The sequence below is a fragment of the Xenopus tropicalis genome, chromosome 9, assembly GCF_000004195.4.
Source record: "Xenopus tropicalis strain Nigerian chromosome 9, UCB_Xtro_10.0, whole genome shotgun sequence".
Classification (NCBI taxonomy): Eukaryota; Metazoa; Chordata; class Amphibia; order Anura; family Pipidae; genus Xenopus; species Xenopus tropicalis.
The window spans coordinates 60,993,819-61,016,640 of record NC_030685.2 but is presented as its reverse complement, the minus strand read 5'-3'; the positions used below and the strand labels follow the sequence as shown (position 1 = coordinate 61,016,640).

At 39.1% G+C, this 22,822-nt stretch overlaps 1 protein-coding gene across 6 annotated transcripts in view; it reads left to right on the top strand.

Moving 5' to 3' along the window:
- Positions 1 to 22,822, top strand: part of dip2a (disco interacting protein 2 homolog A) — a 51,987-nt gene that overhangs the window by 10,333 nt on the left and 18,832 nt on the right. For 2 of the 6 annotated variants that reach the window (XM_012969940.3, XM_012969941.3), the window contains exons 2-11: positions 15,344 to 15,415; positions 18,573 to 18,692; positions 19,609 to 19,728; positions 19,962 to 20,204; positions 20,540 to 20,668; positions 20,772 to 20,891; positions 20,968 to 21,165; positions 22,033 to 22,124; positions 22,444 to 22,554; positions 22,647 to 22,770. In XM_012969940.3, the coding sequence (XP_012825394.1) occupies positions 15,344 to 15,415; positions 18,573 to 18,692; positions 19,609 to 19,728; positions 19,962 to 20,204; positions 20,540 to 20,668; positions 20,772 to 20,891; positions 20,968 to 21,165; positions 22,033 to 22,124; positions 22,444 to 22,554; positions 22,647 to 22,770 (1,329 nt within the window). 6 annotated transcript variants of the gene reach the window in all.

The window sequence follows — 22,822 nt, the reverse complement described above, 5'->3', positions numbered from 1 at the left end:
TTGGTGCGAGGTGCATTGCACAGCCATTTACCGAGGCAAAAGTGCTGTCAGAATGAGCACTAAGGGTCATACTCATCCTCTTCTGCCTGGGGGAAAGGTAAATGACACCTTAGGTCTCTTCTACATACTGTGTATTCCCACCTTAACAGTAACTAAAGAGCTTGCAGGAAAAAGTGGCTTTCAAAGGCTCCTTGAACATGTGTTCTCTCTGAGCAGCAGATCAATGATGTGTCAAGGTTAATGTCAAGGATAAAGTCTCAAATTTCCCGGCATTCCAATTGTACAAGAGTTGCAGAATACCACGATTTTTTATCAGCAAGAATTTTGTGTATTTTCCTTGTGGTTATGAGTATTTCCTCCAGGCACTCCAGTTTCCTCCCACACTTTAGAAACATTCAGGCAGGTTAATTGGTTCCTTATAAAATTGTCCATAGCATGTATGAGTATGGTAGGGACCTTAGATTGTAAGCTCCACTGGGGCAGAGACTGGTGTGAGCGATGCATAGGCATTGTAAAACACTGCTATATGTTATTGCTATATGAATAATGGCTAATTTAGGCATACCATTCTGAACTGACTCAGTGTCAGACCTCACACCTTAACAAAAATGTGTGACCTCTATTGCAAGTTGTTGTCACTTAAGCACATGACCAGGAAAGCTGAGGGGCCAATCTTTGTCTTATTATAGTGTTGGACTGGGTATCCTTGGGCCCACAGATCTGACTTTGAGGGCCTGCACAGCCATGGGGAGATTTCTCAAAGTTCGAGTTTGATTTTTTTCACGATTTTTTTAGTGCTAAAATTTGCAAAAGTCTTTTTCTTTATAAAGGTATGGGACCTGTTATCCATAATGCTCGGGACCTGTGGTTTTCCGGATAAGGGATCTTTCCATAATTTGGATCTCCATAACTTAAGTCTGCTAAAAATCATTTAAATATTGAATAAACCCAATAGGCTTGTTTTGCCTCAAATAAGGATTAATTATACCTTAGTTGGGATCAAGTACAAGGTACTGTTTTATTAGAGAGAGAGAAAGGAAATCATTTTTAAAAATTAGAATTATTTGCTTACAATGGAGTCTATGGGAGTTGGCATTTCTGTAATTCGGAACTTTCTGGATAACAGGTTTCCGGATAAGGGATCCCATACCTGTACGAACACTAACCAGAGGCTTACATCCATGGACATAGTTAAGAATAGTAAATGGCACGGCAAAATGTTGTTACAGCTATTTTACTCAGACTTAAGCTGGCCATACACGTTCAGATTAAAGTCTTCTTACGACGAACATTCAGATATCGATTGTACATTCAAATGCAACATTCAGGCTGAAATTATAGGATAAAGTTCTAAAAATAACAAATCAGAGGATGTTCTGAACAAGAAATAATTGGCAAACAACAATTGTACAAAAGTGACATCCCGGAAATGCATTTTAGGTCCCCCAAGGATATATACATGCACAATCCATGCGCATAACCAAAATTTTCTAACCTGGCAGATCGACTAAACGACCAATTGGCATGGTACAAAAATTGTTGGGACGATAATTTGAAGCCCATACATGGTCCGAAAATCATGCAAAACTATGCTTCGTACGATTATATAGGTGCATGTATGGCTAGCTTTATTGTTGGTTATCATTAAAGGGAAACTAAATTCTAAAATTGTCTTTCTTATTTGTGCTCTGTACAATGGAACATCTATGCTAGGTATAGTATCAAAACATATATAGTATTAAACATAAATTTAAATAGGAGCACAATGTGTTATATATTCTAGTTTATATTGTATCACTAATACAGAAAAATCTATGTACAGTGGTGTGAAAAACTATTTGCCCCCTTCCTGATTTCTTATTCTTTTGCATGTTTGTCACACTTAAATGTTTCTGCTCATCAAAAACCGTTAACTATTAGTCAAAGATAACATAATTGAACACAAAATGCAGTTTTTAAATGAAGGTTTACGTTATTAAGGGAGAAAAAAAACTCCAAATCTACATGGCCCTGTGTGAAAAAGTGATTGCCCCCCTTGTTAAAAAATAACTTAACTGTGGTTTATCAATTTCAATTTTCAATTTCAATATCAATTTCTGTAGTCACCCCCAGGCCTGATTACTGCCACACCTGTTTCAATCAAGAAATCACTTAAATAGGAGCTACCTGACACAGAGAAGTAGACCAAAAGCACCTCAAAAGCTAGACATCATGCCAAGATCCAAAGAAATTCAGGAACAAATCAGAACAAAAGTAATTGAGATCTATCAGTCTGGTAAAGGTTATAAAGCCATTTCTAAAGCTTTGGGACTCCAGCGAACCACAGTGAGAGCCATTATCCACAAATGGCAAAAACATGGAACAGTGGTGAACCTTCCCAGGAGTGGCCGGCCGACCAAAATTACCCCAAGAGCGCAGAGACAACTCATCCGAGAGGCCACAAAAGACCCCAGGACAACATCTAAAGAACTGCAGGCCTCACTTGCCTCAATTAAGGTCAGTGTTCACGACTCCACCATAAGAAAGAGACTGGGCAAAAACGGCCTGCATGGCAGATTTCCAAGGTGCAAACCACTTTTAAGCAAAAAGAACATTAAGGCTCGTCTCAATTTTGCTAAAAAACATCTCAATGATTGCCAAGACTTTTGGGAAAATACCTTGTGGACCGACAAGACAAAAGTTGAACTTTTTGGAAGGTGCGTGTCCCGTTACATCTGGCGTAAAAGTAACACAGCATTTCAGAAAAAGAACATCATACCAACAGTAAAATATGGTGGTGGTAGTGTGATGGTCTGGGGTTGTTTTGCTGCTTCAGGACCTGGAAGGCTTGCTGTGATAGATGGGACCATGAATTCTACTGTCTACCAAAAAATCCTGAAGGAGAATGTCCGGCCATCTTTTCGTCAACTCAAGCTGAAGCGATCTTTGGTGCTGCAGCAGGACAATGACCCAAAACACACCAGCAAATCCACCTCTGAATGGCTGAAGAAAAACAAAATGAAGACTTTGGAGTGGCCTAGTCAAAGTCCTGACCTGAATCCTATTGAGATGTTGTGGCATGACCTTAAAAAGGCAGTTCATGCTAGAAAACCTTCAAATAAAGCTGAATTACAACAATTCTGCAAAGATGAGTGGGCCAAAATTCCTCCAGAGCGCTGTAAAAGACTCGTTGCAAGTTATCGCAAACGCTTGATTGCAGTTATTGCTGCTAAGGGTGGCCCAACCAGTTATTAGGTTCAGGGGGCAATTACTTTTTCACACAGGGCCATGTAGGTTTGGATTTTTTTTCTCCCTAAATAATAAAAACCCTCATTTAAAAACTGCATTTTGTGTTTACTTGTGTTATCTTTGACTAATAGTTAAATGTGTTTGATGATCAGAAACATTTTGTGTGACAAACATGCAAAAGAATAAGAAATCAGGAAGGGGGCAAATAGTTTTTCACACCACTGTATGTATGTATATCTTTATTTATAAAGCGCTACTTATGTACGCAGGGCTTTATAACTGTTAAATCCTTGAAGGAACTCCAAGACCTTGACAAATACCCCTGTGAGGATCAAAAATTGTTTCTATCTGTGTTACATGGGTAGTTCAACTTTAAGTTAACTTTAAGTATTTTATGAAGTGGCAGAATCTTAACAACTGTTCAGCTGGTCTTTATTTTTTTTGTATAGTATTTAAACTATTTGTTTTCCTCTTCTGACTCTTTCCAGCTTTCAAATGGGGGTATTGAAAAAAAACAAACAAAAAAAACTATTGTTACTTTTTATTGCCTTTCTATTTAAGCCCCTTTCCTATTCATATTCCAGTCTTTCATTCAAACCACTGCCTAATTGCTAGGGGAGTTTATACCCTAGGAACCAGATAGATGCTGAAATTCCAAACTTCAAAGTTGAACAAAAAGCTAAATTATTTTAAAAACCACATAAAAATTTAAGACATCATACTAGAACTTAATTTTAAGGTGCACAACCCCTTTAAACCAGAGTATTTACTAGAAACCAAAACACAAAAATCATGGAGAGGGTATTCCTATTTCTCAAAACTGTTTCATTTGAATGTAATTCTCTTTTTTTAAATTTAATCTGTTTTGTCTGCATCCTACTAGCAAGCAGCACTGTTCTCTTGCTGTTTGGTCAAAGAGGTGGCAAGTGGTACTGAAAGCTGCATATTCATTTCTGTTACAATAGATACCAATTTTTATTAGCAGACTGGGCTCTTCAAGAAGTGGTGAAAGTCAGGCTTTAGGGGGCTCGTTTACTTATCATCAATGTTTAATTTTAAAGGCGATTAAATTTATTATTATTATTTTTTTTTTAAAAAGTCGCAGAGAAAATACACTGCTACTTTTCAGAGTTTTACTGTGCATCTAAACGGCTGAAAATTCGCGACTTGACAATTCGCCAGATTAAACTTAGAAGTCAATGGCAAAGGTCTGTTCCCTTTTCTTGATGTTTTTTCTTTTCATTTAAAACTTAACAGATTTTGCTGGGTTTTGTCTGAAAATACTGCAAAATTTGAAATAATCAGGATTTTCGCGCAAACAATCCAAAAACGTCAAGTTTTTTTAAGACTTTCCTCGCAGAAACCTTTCCATGCATGTTGTTCTAGTAAATATATGTGAATAATTACCGAAAACGCGTTTAGTCCTGACAATCATATACTATTACATCGACTTTTGGCTGTTTTATTGAAGACCAGTAAGCGCAGCATTTTGTTTACTTACTCTATATACTTTTATTGCTAACAGGCAACCGGGCATTATGACTGCTTTAAGGAATGCTCCCTTGCCAGTTTTGTTTATATGATAATATTTATTTAATTCTCACAGAAAGGCTTATGGCACACTTAAGTTTACAGCCTGTCACTTTTACCCTAAGAATCACATAAGGTATAGCCCTGATTAGTATTTGATACATATATGTTGACCCTAAAGAACAAATCTGGAAGGGTATAGTAACAGTGCATCAATAGAAACAATATTTTATACAGATGTACCCCTCCCTTCTTTACTGTATAATATAGGGCTCATTTAGATTCACAAGTGCAGCGTGGTCCCCAAAATTTCCCTGCAGTCAGTTGCATGTAAAACTACTTTCGTTAAATGTGATTGCATCAATATACACTCCTTGCACTTCTATATAGTTGTATTTAGTCTTTCCCGCCTTCCGTTCCAAATAGAGAGCTGCTGCGCCAGGGAAACCTTTGAGCTACTGCCACTTCCTGTCCAGACCGTAGCTCAAGGGTTTGCTTTATTCCTAGTGTCAGTAGGCGCAGCACACTTGCACCTGAAGAATTGGGCGCCAATGTCACTCGCATGCCAAAATGCCAAACCCAAGAAATGATGGAAGATAGACTTCCATTAAATTGCATCTGATTTGTGACAAAATGCATGTGCAGTTGTGTGATTAATCGGATACAATTGTATTGGGCAGAGCACTATTGCACCAAGTGCATCACCCCCCCCCCCCCCCGTGACCCCAATGTCACTGGAATTCTGAGGAAAACGTAGGGCAATTGTGCTTAATATTGCACTTTGTCGACTGCACTGGTGGACGTAAATGAGCCCTCGTATATTTTATTGTTTTACTAGTCCTCCTAGCAAACCCTTATAGCAATTATCCCACAATAAAAATATTTTTTATTTTTCTTATTTAAATATGTAATTTCTAGCCAAAGTTTGATCAAACAGTGATTCTATATTGTCTCACTTATCTTTCTTTTCAGCCCCAAACCCTGCTGTGGAAGCAGTTAAATAAGCAATGGCTGTTAAAAGTTGCCCTTATAAATACCTGAAACGCATTTCCAGGACTAATTCCCGTATTTTTTTCTTAACAAAAATAACTTGAATGTTCATGTTACTGCTGCTTTGATGAAAGCATTGTGCATTAATGTTAGACTAGTGTGGCACTGATGTGTTTCAGTGTAGGGGACAATTGAAGTCATTGTTATGGCTCCCTTGCAGGCATCATTACTTTGTAAGAAATATTGATTTCTGTCAGATTAACTTCCATCTTTGTTTCTAAGCAGCCATGTTTTCGAGGTTGTGACCAGACACCATATGGAGACTTCTGACCTTTTTAAGTCCTGTCTGATCATAGGGGTCAACTCCGATTCAAGGAAGAATTAAATCTTTTAGTTGTTTATACAAATATGCAGACCCCCGCTAGCCAATGGCACATAAATGTGCCAAAAATATTTTAAAGATTTGTATCATAAATAATTTACTGAATGAAACAGTTCAGCTAGAAACTGTATGTGGGATTTTTTTTGTGTAGTTTCAGGAGTAGAGATACAGGTGTGGGTTCTGTTACACAGAATGCTTGGATATGGTTTTTTCTTTGTAAGAGGTCTTTCTGTAGTTTGGATCACCATTCTAGAAATCTACTTATCTACTTAAAAAATGTTTTTTCACCACAATAGATTCATGCAGCTTAGTTACCATCAAGTACAAGGTACTGTTTTATTATTACAGAGAATTCTGAGTTCACGATTTACCAGTGGACATAGAAAACTTAAGAACACAGCATGGAGATAAAATTCCAGTTTTTCATCAGGAGCAGAGCCTCCCTTTAGTTTCAAAGTCTGGTTTTGACTCCTTTATCACATAAAAAAGTTTATAAAAAAAATACACAGAAATACCATGTAAAAGAGTTTCAGTAATCTGGCTTGTGTTCCATGACTAGGAGAGCATAAAGGGCATCCCGACCTAAAGCTAGCAATACACTAAAATTATCCAACAGTTAGGCAACAAGTAGGGCAATGCCAAGCAGGATAAAGGCTAGTGCCGCACATCTCATAGATACGCCTGTACAATATAGGCTGATATGCTCTTGTCCATCCCTTGTTTGCCCATCAGTGTGTTCACAGAGTAGATTTTGGTGTGAACATTTATAGTTTAGCATTTCTATATTGAAATCTGCCCCATGGTGCCATGTCTGTCAGAAAATATGATATGTGCCACTAGCCTGAGTCTCATCTTCCACTAAAAGGCAAATAAGCCTTCTCTAGAAATCTTTAGCTATAAGTAGAATTTTTTCCCCTGATTGGTATTTCCCTGATTGGACAGGAAAATCGGCCAATAAGCTGACAATGCAGCTGCATTTATATATTGCTGCCTTGCTGTTAGGGTCATGCCTTTTTTTCCAGAGACAAACTGAAAGGAGAGGGTCTGAAAAATAATGGATAAATCTGTTTGATGGAAAAAGGCAAAACAGAAATACAAACAATGGAAAACACAAGCAATAAAAAGTAAAGACCAATTGAAAGTGTGCTTAGATTACACATTATGATTGTGTTATTACCAGTTGATTATAATGGGATTCTCAAACTATAAAGAGGATCAGTGCAGTGCAGAAGTGATTTGGTGTGCAGGCAGGCAGTGTATTGAAACTGTTACACAAAGGTTGTGCAAGCAGGAGAAATGGCTACATAGTGAGTTTTGTTGTAGTGAAAGCAGGCTACATTAGTGCAGCTTTGTGTCACAAACAAAACAATTTAGGATTCCAATAGAATACCTTAGTTACAAAGCATCCCCCAGAATGGGATACTGTAACTATTCACTCTGTTGCTTGAATGAAACACGTGTATGGGCAGTCTATGGAAACGTCACAAGTTAAATGCTCTCGGTTCCCTTCTGCTGTGTTCATGGAAACCCTTACACTTTCATGGTTTTACGCTAAACTTAGATACTAGAAATCTAATGCATTTAAATGCCTTCTAGCATGTCTAGTTGGGGGAAACATTCATTTTTTTTTCCCAAAAAATTGGCACCTGGGAGCAATAAGTCACCTGCACCAGAAGGGAGCTCCCAGTTGGGCAATCATGGTGGGGCACTAGCATGCACATATTGAGCAAGTGCCCCAGCTGGGTCAGTGCCAGTCTTCCCAATTGGCAACTTCCAGGTACACACATAAGGGGGGTTATTTATAATATTTGGATTAATGTACTGTATGTACTCAAAAAGAAGCAATGGCTCTAGGGAAAAACTAAGTCTTATTTCACTGGGGGGTGCCTAACATTTTTGGCACACCCCAGTGAAATAACCTTTCCTTGTCCTTTGATGTGCATTAATTAAATTTTGCAAAGCCAGCATATTGATTTTCACACGCACTATTCAGGCAGCAGAGAAGTCCATCCCAACTGGAGATTCACATGGCTCTGCTTCAGGAGGGGGCTGAAATTGATTCTTTAGTTACATTTCATTAAACCAGGACAATACAGTCAAATCAGATGTGTACAGTGTGGCCGACCCCGGCATTCAGCCATTCCGTTTCTGCTTTGGCGGTGTTTATTCACTGAATGTTTGTGTACAATGTCACTTTGTATTGATTTGAATTTATTCTGCCTGTTTTAGCTGCGTGCCACACACTCGTACATAATATTTATTTTTATTATAATGGGCAAGGATAGAACCTGCTTTGATTGTCTCTGGCATATTAGATTTAAACGTAGGGCTCACAATATATAAGTCCCAGTTACACAAACATATATAAAAATTATGGGTCCCTTATCTAAAAAACTCTAGATTTCGAGCATTCTGGATAATTGGTCCCAAACCTGCCATCTTTTTATTTCTCTCTTTATCTTTTTGCATTTAAACCAATGAGTAAAAACTCCCTTGTGTTTTCTATGGCATTCTCCATATATCAAACCATACACCCTCCTTTTTCCACTTTTACTCTCCTGAATTTTAGCACCTGAAATGTCAAGAAAGTACAATGTAACAATGTAATATGTTCATGAAAGTAGACTTTTGCCAAAACCCTTAGATTGCTATTTTCTGCAATTTTGATGCATAAGCTCTCGCGCGAGCGAAGCAACAGTATGAATGTCACATGCCCGCTAAGCACAGTAAAGCCATACATGCATTGAATTTGCATAAGTGTGTAAATCCCAAATTAGCACAAGAGGATAAAGGCCTGCTGTTTAGCTTCTTGGAGGATCAAACCAAAAATGCATAATAAATTGTCTGTAAGCCCCTTAACAAAATCCCATTATTGGGTATATTTCCTAAAATATGGTAGCCTTGAAAATTTAAAGAACCCTCCTATGGACTCGTATGGCAGACTTGGAGCTTGTGATGTGGCTACTGTATGTGTATGTGTATAGGTTTATGTATTTTCGAGGGACTGTAACTATCATATGTTGTTTTCTAATTTAATTTAAAATGAGCTCCTTAATGAGCTTCGGAGGCTTTTGTTATTTGATTGATCTTGTTCCAGGGTTTGAGAGAGCCGTGATAACAGCTGTTACACTCATTATAAGCTTTCTGATAGTCAGTTCTCTGGGAAGGCAGGGGAGTCGCTCAGACTTTTATAGAAGGGCCCTAGATAGAGTGGCCAAGGAGTATTCCCGTAGACTTTATTAGGCAGGGAATATCTTCTGGTAACACGTGCTATGTGGGTAACATTAATTCATTATTACATGGGGGAGCTGCAGTTATAATTTGTAAGCTTGGCTTTCTCTGTTATTTTACGTAGCCCTGGGCATTTATCATTCCCATGATGCATAGAGCTAAGAGCTGTGGCTTCGTATTTTAGGATGATCCAAAGTCTAGTTAGATGGAAGAATTATACTCTTTCTCTCCATAAATAGGACCACTGCTTTGTGCTATGGGAACACCCACTCATGCCCATGAATAGGGGGCTATGCCTGCAAAGATGGAACTGGTTGTAGTCATTGTGCTGGAGGGGGAAGGAATCAGTGCCTAATGGAAAGTGACTTCATGTGACTTTGCTGTCTGAGAATCCAGGGAGTTCTATTCAGCAAAGCCTCCGGACATGCCTTAAACAAGAATCTTTTAAGGTGGACTCCCCCCCCCCCCCCCCCCCCCCATGTGATAGGCCACTGTTTCAGAATTAATACCGGATGTGTCATTAGAGCGTATGATGTGGTCGAATGTTTTAGAAGTGATCAGATTTGGCTGATAAGATTTCTATATAATTACAATGTGATTTGTCATGTAAGGGTCCTGACCTCTGCCATGGGAGAGGCTGCTGCCTACCATGGGGATCAGCTGTGCCACGGCAGCTCCGCTGTGCTTGGGGGTTAGTTCATAAATGGGTGGAGAAGAAGCAGCATAGAGTGAGTAATGGGTTAATCTCACTCAGTGGGGTGGAGAGAGCATCTCCCTGGCTTCTATTCAGAAAGGAACAAAGGGATGTGATTGTAGTGCACTGAGGACAGGGCTGCGATCCCACAAATCTGCTGATCATCCTGGCGCTGGAAGCTTATTCCTGGTTTCTGTGAGGATTGGCCTGGCATGGCCATGCTTTATCCCAGGTATGCACTTGCCTGCCACGTACTGACCTATAGCCGAGGCCGAGGATAGAACAAACTGGGTTTAAGGGCATAAATACATCATTTTGCACTTACCAATAGCCTCAATATTTTTGTACATAGGTGCAGGGCTGTCGGTTCAGCTGGGGTACTGGGAATGGAGGCCTTTATGCTGCCCACGTCTGCAGCTTTGAGTAAGGGGCAGGAAGGGGAAGAAGTTTGCCAATAGACTGAGCTGAAGCCCCCCTTCAGTGTTCACTACATTGTTTGCTCACAGTACAGCTTGCACATATACAGCATTTTACAGTGTAGCTGGACAGACTGAGGCAATTTAAAATCAGTTTAATATTTGTGTTTCACAAAGAAATTAATTGCAAGTCATTTATCTACACATCTATACCCCCTGCTGTTTATGGGGCCAATGGCATAATCAGTATGACTCCCTCTTTATGTGTCATCAAATTCTTCCTGCTTTTATATATATATATATATATATATATATATATATATATATATATATATATATACAGAAACAAAAAAGGAGCACACCCTTTAAATGAAGCAAATGCCCTTGGTGCTGGTCAAACAATTCAATAGACAGACAGAGTACCGCACACATAGGGACTTTATAGAAAAAACAAAAAGGTTTATTGAAAAAAATCCGACGTTTCGAGCACCAAACTGTGCTCATATATATATAATTTTTTTTTTAGATATATATTTGCCAACATAGCAAAATGATAGATGTTTTCACTTGTAGAAATGATGATTGAAGGCTTGCATTAGGGCTGCAGCTTGTAGGTTGATCAGAGTGGTACCTCTGAGTGCAAGTTTTCTCTGTACAGGTGATAATGTTGGGATAGGGATGATCTGCAGTGCTTTCTATTCAAGTTAATGGGAATTCACATACGGCATGTGATCTCTTCTAACACCCTGTGTCCCATTACCTTTCATAATATACAATAAAGGATGAAAATGACTGATTTAGCATGGAGTATAGTGTTGTGGTACTGGTATCAGTATTCAGTGCTTTGAGAATTTTACCTGCCACCCATTTACTTACCCTATACAAACACAGAAACCACACAGCATTGGCCACAATGAAATGAAATATAGCAGCACCACACATTTTACACTGGTGCTTTTGCTTTCAGACAATTCTCATTGGGGCTTGTTTTTAAAGGGGTACCTTTTCCAAGTATTATCAGCATAAATAGAATTTATATTGGCAATACCTTCTTCCTATTTTCATTTTTTTTTAACAGCACGTTTCATCATTTTAATATAAAGCAGTAACAGGGTATTATTTGGCTTCAACACTGCCTTTCTTACTATTAATTATTAATATGTAAGTATAATTATTAACTGTAAATTTACCTAAAGATTATTAGCTCTGTATAAAGGATCCTAATCCCCTTTGTTTGACTTATTTTTTTGGCTTCTGTTAAACAGAAAACCAATATGCAGGGGGATTATGTGTGCATTAGTAATCTAATTATATATCTAGCAAGGGCCAAACATGGAGAACTTTAATTTTCCCTGTTTAGCTCAAGACATAACAAAAACAATTTTTTGTGATTAAAACAGTAGGCAAAAAGTATGTTTAGCACAAGCCCTATTCAGTGCACTCATGTTGCAAAAGGGGGTTGTACTGTCCCTTTAAGTGTCACTCCCTGTGAAAACGATTTAGGCAATTATACACAGTAAAGAGTTTGAGATTGAAAGAGCAGCGCATTTGAGTAATTTGAATATTAAAGATGTAATTGTGTTTATGTCAAGAAAAGCTCAGTAACCCCTAAGCTTTATTTGATTTCTAGTCCTGTTGCTATTAGGAATATTATGTGCTATTAGGAATATCATGTGCAACACCCTGCAATAATCCCATGTGTATTGAGGAATAAAAATGAATTTGCATCAGATCTGTATCAAATTGGCATTCAATAAGGGAAGCTATGGGTAAAGACAATGTTCCAGTTACACCTTAGATCATCTTGTCCGGTTACAACAACACGTTTATGTAAAATTAAATTTAGTATTTATATTCACCTCTCAAAACTAGATCTGAACTAATATATAACTCATAAAAAACACACTTTATGGGATACAGATACTTGCTCAATGACCTAATTGAGCAGTTGTGTTGGTAGAAGGCAGCTAGTATGTATTGTTTCCTTCCATATGGAATTCAACAAAGAGAATGCCTGAAATGAATGTACCCGGTGACTGCAGAATCCTACACAATCCTTATCCACAGGGTTCCGGACTTTTGTGTAGTGCTGGTGATGCTTTTGCCGGGGGCAAGGCTTCTCCAGCTGGGGGTGCCATAACAAGGCCCTGCCGATTGCTCACTGTTTGTCCACAGTGAAATGCCCACAGTATGTGGCAGCTGTTTATGTGCCATTTGAAGTCTCAGAATCCTATTACAGAGCTGATTTTGCAGCTTTTCTCTTGTCGGCTCTGCCTTCTGCAGGATCTCTTGAGATAAGCTTCCTGGCAACACAGAGGTGTTCAGTGCCTTAAATTAAACCCCTGAGGGGAGTGTTGTGTAGTCTTCTCTCCCCTCTGTTCAGTTCTGCTTTTCTACTGTCTAATATGCCCAGAGAGCATAGTGTAACTATGGAGCTGCCTTACATTGTGCATGCTTCCCCATAGAAATGGTTTGGAAGACAAAAGAAAGTAAAAAAACAAAACAAAAAAAAATTCTCACTATGTTTTAAGACAGGGATGCCCAGACTTTGTCACCCTGTGATCTACTCTTGCCACCTGGTCTCCATCTTGAGATCTACTACGGTTAAAATAGTGCAACGTCTATCATTTGGCGCAATAAGCAAATGCACACAGTAATATATAAATGCAGTGCCAAATTCACATTTAATGCCCACATTACATTATTCAAATACCAACTTCAAGTTTAATGTGAAAGGATTGTAATGGTTTTTATTTCCCTTCTTCATGGCCCACTTTGTAGTCTGCACACAGAAACATATATAAAGTGGGAACAAATATATACAGCGGCTCGGTGGGGACAATCTTCTATACTGGGATGAAACTACAAAGACGGATGGCTTGAGCGGCTGCATTCATAAGCTCCAGTATGCTGGGGGGGAAATGAAGTGGCGGGATGTCATCCCACTGCATTCTACCTCAAGGTCTACCAGAAACCTTAAAGTGATCTACTGGTACTGCTGATATTTTTGAAAAACACATCAAAACTTCAATTTCGCCTCAAAATCTAATCTCCTACTTAGCACCAAGATAAAATACCCTAAATTGGACCAGGGGTCCAATGAACAGCTGGATAGGTTTACCAAGTACCCAGCTTAGGTTTACCAAATGATGTAGCCTGTAAAATATGTGTCCTAAGACCCTCTACAGTACGAAAATCCCTGAAACCCATATATTTTTGGAATGTTTATATTTATTTATTAATACAAAATGGGTGTTGATATTTGCGTTGTTACAAATGGCAGAACATTGATCTATATAATACAGGCGTGATGACCCAGCTGACTAAGTTAATTGTTGTATGATAGCACAAGATGAATTGGCAGGCTGGATACTCTGAACTGAACCCTTACAAAATTGCAGTGTTTCTTTTAATTCATGTGTGACATCACCATAGAGTTCAGCAGCTGCTGCAGGTTTGCCTGACCAATTTATTCCTTGCAATAAGTGATACCACAATGGATACCGTTACATTGCTCCCAACACTCTATGTAATATAAGATTTTTTTCTAGTTCCCTTTATTATCTAAATATAAAACAAGGTAGCTCTGGTTAAAGGAAAACTGAGATCTTGCAGTTATTATATTGATTCATTTTGTTTGTTGTGTTTTTGGGTTGCACTCAATATCTAGTGAAGGGACTAGGGATGCACCGAATCCAGGATTCAGCTTTTTTTGTCAGGGTTCAGATTTGGCCAAATCCACGGTCCTGGCCGAACCGAATCTGAATCCTAATTAGCATATGGCATATAGGATTTGGAATGGTTAATGTCACCGCATAAACATGGAAGTGTAAAATTTTTAACATTTAAACTTTCCAAATCCTAAGTAGCATATGCTAATTGGGATTCGGTTCAGTATTCCCTTAACATGGATTCGGGGGTTCGGTCGGCATCCCTAGAAGGGACTGAATATTGCAAGGCAGAGACGAAGCAGGAAGAGACTGATGATGATGATAACTTAGCCTAGTTAAAAAGTTCGTTATTCTAAGAGTAGGCATTTAAAGAGTAAAAAACCCTTTTTGACAAACTCATTTACATAAAAAAGTGAAGAAATGCTATGTGAACTGCCAAATTATATTATTATATTTAATATTTTGTATTTTTTTTTGGTTTTTGTCTATGTAAAGTTGGGAGGAACACGGGTCAAAAAATTTCATTACAGTAATGATGCTTTATTGTTATTTGTATATGACAATAAAACTTGAAACTTAAACAAAGATACATAAATAATTATCTATTTTTAAACTGACTAATAGTTTCCTTTTAGTCTAGGGAATAATGTCAGCCTGCCTGTGACTCTCGGGGACCATTTCCCCACCCCCTCAGGCAGGCTATCAGCCTCCCCCTTACTTAGTTCACTGTTGAAGTAATGGATTCTGGGACTTGTAGTGCCTCTGCTTTCAAGAGAATCTGTGCAAGGCCCACCATGAAAAGCAGAGGGACGTCGAGTCCCAGAATCCATCAGTTCAGCATGGAACAAGATAAGACTAGGACCAATGCACTGATGCACCAAATCCAGAAAACACCAAAGGGACTGTACTGTACTATAGCCTCTACAACTATAGAGGGAGCAGACCAGTGGTCCAAGTCCCCCTGTCACCCTTTCCTGCCGGACTGGGATACAGAATAGGCCCTGACATTTTAAGTACACAGAGGCCCAAACAGCTCCCCACCAGCCCAATAAATGGATTTGTCAGCTATAGAGGGATGACCTGTTCCCAAGTTACTATTTAGCAAAGCTTATTATATAGAGATATGTTTATAGTTCTAGTAATATAGTGCAGCAATATTCCAAATGTGACTTACAGTGCCCTTTGCTCTTGTATCTTTAAGGTGACATCACTCAGAAAGGCTATGAGAAGAAGAGAGCTAAACTGCTGGCTCGATATATCCCTCTCATTCAAGGTATAGTCCATGGCTGTAAGTATATGTTTCCTATGCATTGACTCATTTTGGTTTGATTGCGCATTCTAATTGTGAGTGCTACAGGATTGGGAGATGGAAGGGGAGCAGGGGACAAGCTGAAGTCCTGCATCTGTGTAGAGTGGGTGGGGAAGGGGGTATGTGCTTGACTCCTTACTATGTCATATACACTTTTTGAAAATTGTTGATAATTCGACCGATAAGCCAAATTTATACTGAAACTTGTCTGTAGATGCAGTTAGGCTCAGCGCTTTTACCAGCCATAAGGCAAATTGTGACCAGAATCCACACATTGCCAGTGCAGGCCTGGGTGGAAGTGACTGAAGTGAATGATGTATAATGCCTGTAAAGCACTTCTGAATGTAGACACTATATTTAAATAAGGATGATAATAATGGTTTTTATTATCTTTACTATACCCTTATCTTTTCCCCCTGACTACTTGTACTATTGAAACACGGTATTAGTAGTCAGCACTTGTCCAGCCAAGACTCCATTCCAATAATGCTTTGTATGTTATCTAATTAACACACTTGCAAAAGTAGAAAATAACCCAAGTGGGCAAGGTATTGTGGGAAATAAAGTCTTGACGGGGTGAGAGCAGATTTTTTGTAGTCTGTTAAGCTGGAAAAGAAATGGCAAAGATAAAAGGCAACACACAGAATTCTAGAAAAGGAGACAAACAGAAACTGTTTTCAGTATCCTGTCAGAAAATGTTCTTGAACCAGTACCAGACCACACTGTGGGCTTCCATGTGCCCTGCTGTAATACTCATGCTTGGAGGCTTTTATTTTCAAGTGTTCAGATGCGTAGGTTGTAGGGCAAATAGTTTTTATATGGCATTAAGTTATGGGATCCACATGTATTGCCCAGAAATCCGTTAACAAAAAGTGCCAAATTAAGGGAAGGCCATCTCCCATATAGCCCATTTTAAGCAAATCAATTCATTTCCTTTTTCTCTGAAAAAAATCCCTTGTTATTGATGGTTTATTTAATGTTTTATTGATTTTTAGTAGACTTTTATTATGGATAAACTCCTTATCTAGAAAAGCCCAAGTGCCAAGCATTCTGGATAATAGATTCTATAACTGTATATTTTTGGACAGTGTTAATAAGCAGCAATATTCTGCCTTTAATGACAAATTTTCTTGTGAGTACTTTTGTTTTTAAAGGTATACCTCCCAACTGTTTCAATTTTAGCGGGACAGTCCTGATTTTAAAAACACACTAATTTCCCTTTGATCTCCTGCACTGAACAACAAAAAAGATACAAAGTTTCTCAAACTTAATTAGATAAGTAGCTTTGGCATAGAGCCCAGAATACTCAACACCTGCACTTAGATACAATTGTAACTAATAAGCTAAACAGGTCTCTTGGGGGAACTGAGACTTGCAGCTTAAGGGCAATTTAACCTTTTTTTTTATAGCAAAACTGTAATAAAATATAAAACAAGACCCCAAAACCCCCAGAAATGTGTTCAAATTTTAAATAACCTGCCAAATTTTGCAACTGGGAGTGGTATGTAGGGGTGTGGTTGCAAAAATGTGCGTGGTCAAAAAAAGCTTTGTGCACAGCATTTTTTTTTGTCCCTCTTTGCATTTTTCAAATGTTGGGAGGTATTTTTAAAGAAGTTCTGTTATGCATAATAAAAAAAAAGATTATTTTATGCAACTTTACAATGCACACATTTGCTTAGTGATGCTATATATCACTATATATATTTAAAACCCTGCCTGGTTGCTAGGTTAAACTGGAGCCCAGCAACCAGATGCATGCTTAAATTCCACACTGGAGAGCTGCTGAACAAAAAGCTAAATAAATCAAAGATGACAAAAAAAATGGAAAGCAGTATTTCCGATCTTGGGGTCTGACTCCTAAAACAATGCATCAGGAGTCGGTTCTTTACAAGGTCTGTTCATCAGGTGGCATCTCCTACATTGTTTCAGGAGTGAAGATAATGTAAACAGACACACTGCTTTTAATAGAACTTCCCTTTACAAATAACTTTAAAACCATTGAAAATGCTTCATTGATGTATATTAGAAAGTTGCTTACAATTGCATTCTCTTTCACTGTGCAAACAACACTTTGTGGGTGATGTTTTCCTTTCATGCGCCAGAAAAGTTTCATTTCAGAAGGGCTACATTGTCCATACAATGGTGCTCATTAGCTTGGGATGCAGAGCCTTCTGCTCACCCACTGCTATCAATTAGACCACTGCCTGGCTTGGTACTCAGAGATGTTTTTGCTCTGCAGTTAATTGTCCAGAGAGTTCTGTCAGTTCTGCTTACTGATTCCCCACTCACAGCAAATCCAAGCAGAAACTAATGTGCCACCCCATTCTGCTCCTGCCTCAGGTAACCAAGGGCTGCACTTCTGAATTGGCGGCCACAAGTTTTGTTTGTCCCTTTTACTGGATGAATCTGCAGTCTGCACACTTTTGGAATACAAATAACATAGACCATTCAGTTTGCTTATATACCGTGTTGCTAATGCATGGGAAATATCTCTGCATGTTCTGTGCATATTATTTAGCTTATGAAACCGAAAACTGGCCTACAAATTTTACTGTGCCAAATCTGTTTTAAGGGGTTGTTCACCTTAAAATTAATTTTTAGTATTTTGCAGAGCGTGATATTCTGAGATAATTTGCAATTGGTCTTTACTTTTTATTTTCCGTGTTTATTTTCATTATTTAGCTTATTGTTTAGCAGCTCTCCAGTTTGGAATTTCAGCAGGCATCTGGTTGCTAGGGTTCACATTACATGAAAAGGAGAATGGCTAAATAGAAAAATAAGTGATAAAAAGTAGCAATAATTATAAAATTGTGGTCTCGCAGAGCAATAGTTTGCTAATGCTGGGGTCAGTGACCCCTCTTTGAAAGTTGGAAAGAGTCATAAGAAGAAGGAAAATAATTCAAAAAGCTAAAGAACTAAAATATAGAGACTAATTAAAAAGTTGCCAGGAATCAACTATTCTTAAACATACTAAAAGTTAACTTAAAGGTGAACCACCCCTTTCATGTAGTTATGTCGGAAATGAATGGCATATTTGCCTGATATATAAAAGCCATATCTTTAAATTAGGCTGTAAGCTTTTCTTTCTGCTTTTAATAAACTCACTGCAATTTCTGCATAGGGGTAGATCCTTCACTGCAAGCAGAGAACAAGCTTGCCGGCTCCTCACAGATCTTAATAACGGCAAACAAGCAGCAAAGGTCCCGTTCCACCAGCTCGAGGGATGAACGCTTCCGATCGGGTGAGTGGGCAGTGAAAGAGGATCTGAAGCCTCCATAAAATTGATCATTCTTTAAAAAAAAAAAAAAAACCCTGCAAAAAGTTAATTTAATGTGCAAGAGGATTCCCCTCTGAGACTGCTGTTTACAGCACTATGTTGGGTATCTTGCTGTTATCCTAAATATTGAGATTGCATCATTTGGACATTGTTACATTATACTGTAATCACAGGGAGGAAAGACATAAGAAAAATTGTGTTTAAAGCTGGCCATACACGTGGCGATCTCACGATGTTTCGTACGACCGTCGGTCGCACGAAACATCGTCAGATCCGCCACACACCATTCAGGGCTGAATCGGCAGGTAAGGAGGTAGAAACAATAGGATTTCTACCTTCTTCTGCCGATTCAGCTCTGAAGGGAGAATTTTGGTCAGGCGCCTTCTATGGCGCCCGATCAAAATTTTCTAACTTGGCCGATCGGCGAGCCGACCGATTTCAGCAGCTTCCTGCGATATCGGTCGGCTCGCTGACATGCCATACACGCACCGATTATCGTACGAAACGAGGTTTCGTACGATAATATCGGTGCGTGTATGGCCACCTTAAGCCTTCCATCCCCAGTTGAGGGAGTAAAGAACTCAGAGGCAGATTTACACAGATTGGGTGAGATTTAAGACTACAAAAGTGATGACTACAGCTTTCAGCATGCTTTAACCCATGATAATCTGCTGGTGTGCTGGGATTTGTAGTCCAGAAAAAATCATTTAGCTTTTCTTTAAAAAACCCTTCTGCTCCATGTATGTTCCTGCTGGGAAGCCTATAGTCTTGTTTTTTTTAATAATGAACCTAATTACCAGAAAAGCTTGCATGCTGGGTGATGGAATGGCAGCCTATTGATTACTATTTACCCTCTGTGCTATTTTCTTATCTTCTGCAGATGTTCACACGGAAGCTGTACAAGCTGCGCTGGCCAAATATAAGGAGAGGAAAATGCCCATGCCTTCCAAGAGACGTTCTGCCCTTGTCCAGCCCTCTGTAGACACCTACACTCCACCTGGTACTTGTTTATATCCATAGTCTACCACAACAACCAAAGCCAGACGCAGTGGGGGATAGTGTGCTCAGAATCCTTTCCTGTGACCAAACTTGACTTTCTTTAGCCAGTGTTGATCATACCTTGTTTTCTCATGCTTCCGCCTCAAACCTGCTGTTAAAAACTCGCTCTTTTAGAATGGAACTTGCTCTTTCCACTTGCTCATTGCCTAGCTATCATACTTGTTTTACTCACAGACACGTCGTCTGCCTCGGAGGATGAGGGTTCATTGCTCCGCCAGGGGCACATCACATCCACACCGCTCCAGGGTCATTCCAACGTGGAGCCCTGGATTAGCAGAGTAACCCAGGGCTCCTCCACCTCATCATCTGCATCCTCCACCTCATCCCACCCAGGAGCCAAGCCTGCTGCCTCCAACAACTGTCCAGTCATCGCGGCTGCTACAATGCTGGCAGACGTCATGGCACATGCCCAGATGGGTCAGTATTAGGGCATATGCTGCTAGATCTTATGGCACAAATTGGATAGGATTTCAAAGCTAAATGAATGTGGGGGTTAAACTAACATTTAGATTGCATTTTAAGAACCCTGTGTAAAAATCCATCAAATTGGAGGCATTGTCTAAAAAAAAAAATGCCACTGAGGTCCCTGAGCATAAACAGGACACCATAAATGTAGTCATACTGTCAGTCAGATCACTGGATAACTTATGACAAGGCCAAGTTGAACATCGGTGGCTCTTTGAAATACAGTTACTTCAGAATGGGCTGAAGTAAAATATCTAAGTGTCTTTTCTGTTTTTTCTAACCACCAGAGAGTGTTTTTGCTCCCCCAGACGTAACAACAGGGCTTCTGGGACACTCTCACCATGAGCGCCCACAGGTGGCCTCTGTCCGAGGTGTACCACGGGGGTTTAACAGCAGCATCCTAGAAACAGCAAATGGTATGCCCCTAAAATTAAAAATGGCTTCTATATTTGTTTTGATAAATATAGCAAAATACCCAACCTCTAATCCATATTATTGTCACTGTGTCTGTCATCTTAGGAGTCCCAGTAAACAGCAGGGTTTCTTCCAAAATACAGCAACTTCTCAATACATTGAAAAGGCCAAAGCGCCCACCTCTCAGAGAGTTCTTTTTGGATGATTTTGAGGAGCTCCTTGAAGGTAGGGTAATATTTTTTTTTCTTTTAGTTTTTGTGAGCCTCAACTGTATATTCCACTGTCTTTTCCTGTATTATAGTCCAGCAACCGGATCCCAACCAGCCAAAAGCAGAGGGTTCAGAAATAGCTTTGCTCAAGGGGGAACCACTAGGGGTTGTGTCTAACTGGCCACCTTCATTGTTGACTGCTCTGAACCGATGGGGCACCACACAGCCAAAAGCACCCTGTCTAACCTCCTTGGACACCACTGGGAAAGCTCTGTACACACTCACTTATGGTAAGGAGAGTAGTATTTGGGTAACATCTTGCTACTTGATAAAAATTAGAATTTTTTTTCTATAGAAGGTAGAATGTAGCTTCTGTTAAAGCTACATTCAGTTTAATGAGCTTTGAAGGAGATTGAACCCAACAGAACAGATTAAAAGAGAAGAAAATGTGAAATCAGTAATTATAATCACTTTCCTGATGCCCTGGGCCAGTTAACAGAACACTGCGCCAGCTCAGGGTTCTTCTGATCCAGCACGGCGAAATCTCCTGCTTCTTCTTTCTTCACATTAAGTGCCCATGTGCAGTAAAGTGCGGGGCCATTGAAGAATGAAGACAATCTCTCCATGGTGCTCACTCAGAAGTACCTTGGTGCAGTAAATTATTATAATCACTAGTGGTTATAATAGAGCGAAAGAGTAAAAAAGAGTTCTCTTCTGAGCACTAATGCAATTACAATATTTTTTTCTCTAGTTTTTAAGACATTACCAGTTTTCCATTGATAGTATAAAGAATTGGGATGTACAACACCACCTTCTGTTCATAAAATTGCTCTTTAGCAATTTACATTACTTTTTTTTGTGTAAAATGTTAAATTGCTTTTTTTTTTTTTTTTTAAACTCGTGCTTGCAAAGGATTTTTAGTGAGCAGAAAATAGTCATCTGATGTTTCTATGCTTATTTATGCTCTCTTCTCTGCTCGCTAAAAATTCTTTGCAAGCCCGAGTGTAAAAAAAAAAATGAGCAATTTTACATTAATTTGTTTAGATTCCTGTTAATAAAATCTAAATATCTTGGTATTATATTTTCCAGGAGAGTACTAAGAAGTGATAGTAATGGTTTGCTTTTTGTTCTCACATCTTACTATGATTATGTTTTAGGCAAGCTGTGGAGTCGTAGTGTTAAACTTGCCTACACCCTCCTAAACAAACTGACCAACAAGAATGAGCCGCTGCTGAAACCAGGGGACAGGGTGTGTATGAGAATAGCAGTCTGGGAATGCATGGATCTTGAATTATACATTTGCTGTAGAGTATAGATATATTACATACAGGATTCTAGTGTGCGTGCAGAAAAAAACTAAAATAGCTCAATTGACCTAAAAATTTTTTTTTTTTGTGTGTGTTTTTTTGAGATTTTGGAAGCAGGCTGCCTTTTGCAAGCCACATTACCGTGTAATTATATTTTTACCTCCATTCAAATGTTCTGATCTTAGCATGTATAGTACATACTTTTGTACATGTGTCCAGAAATCCATTGCGGCCTTACTGATTTTATGGTGTGTGTTGTAGGTGGCGCTAGTTTTTCCCAACAGTGATCCTGTTATGTTCATGGTTGCATTTTATGGCTGCCTTTTGTCAGAGCTGATTCCTGTGCCCATTGAAGTTCCACTTACCAGGAAGGTAATGTCATGGACCACCTTTATAATGATTTGTGTGGAACACTATAGTGTGCTCCTGCACCAAGGTTCACACCATTTTGCCCTTTTCTACAGGATGCTGGCAGTCAGCAGATTGGATTTCTTCTGGGAAGCTGCGGAGTGTCCCTAGCTCTCACAACAGATGCTTGTCAGAAAGGACTTCCTAAAGCCCAGAGTGGGGATGTGGTGACATTTAAAGGTTTGTAGCTGACATTTACATGGATGGAAACCATGGGCATGACCATCCTGTG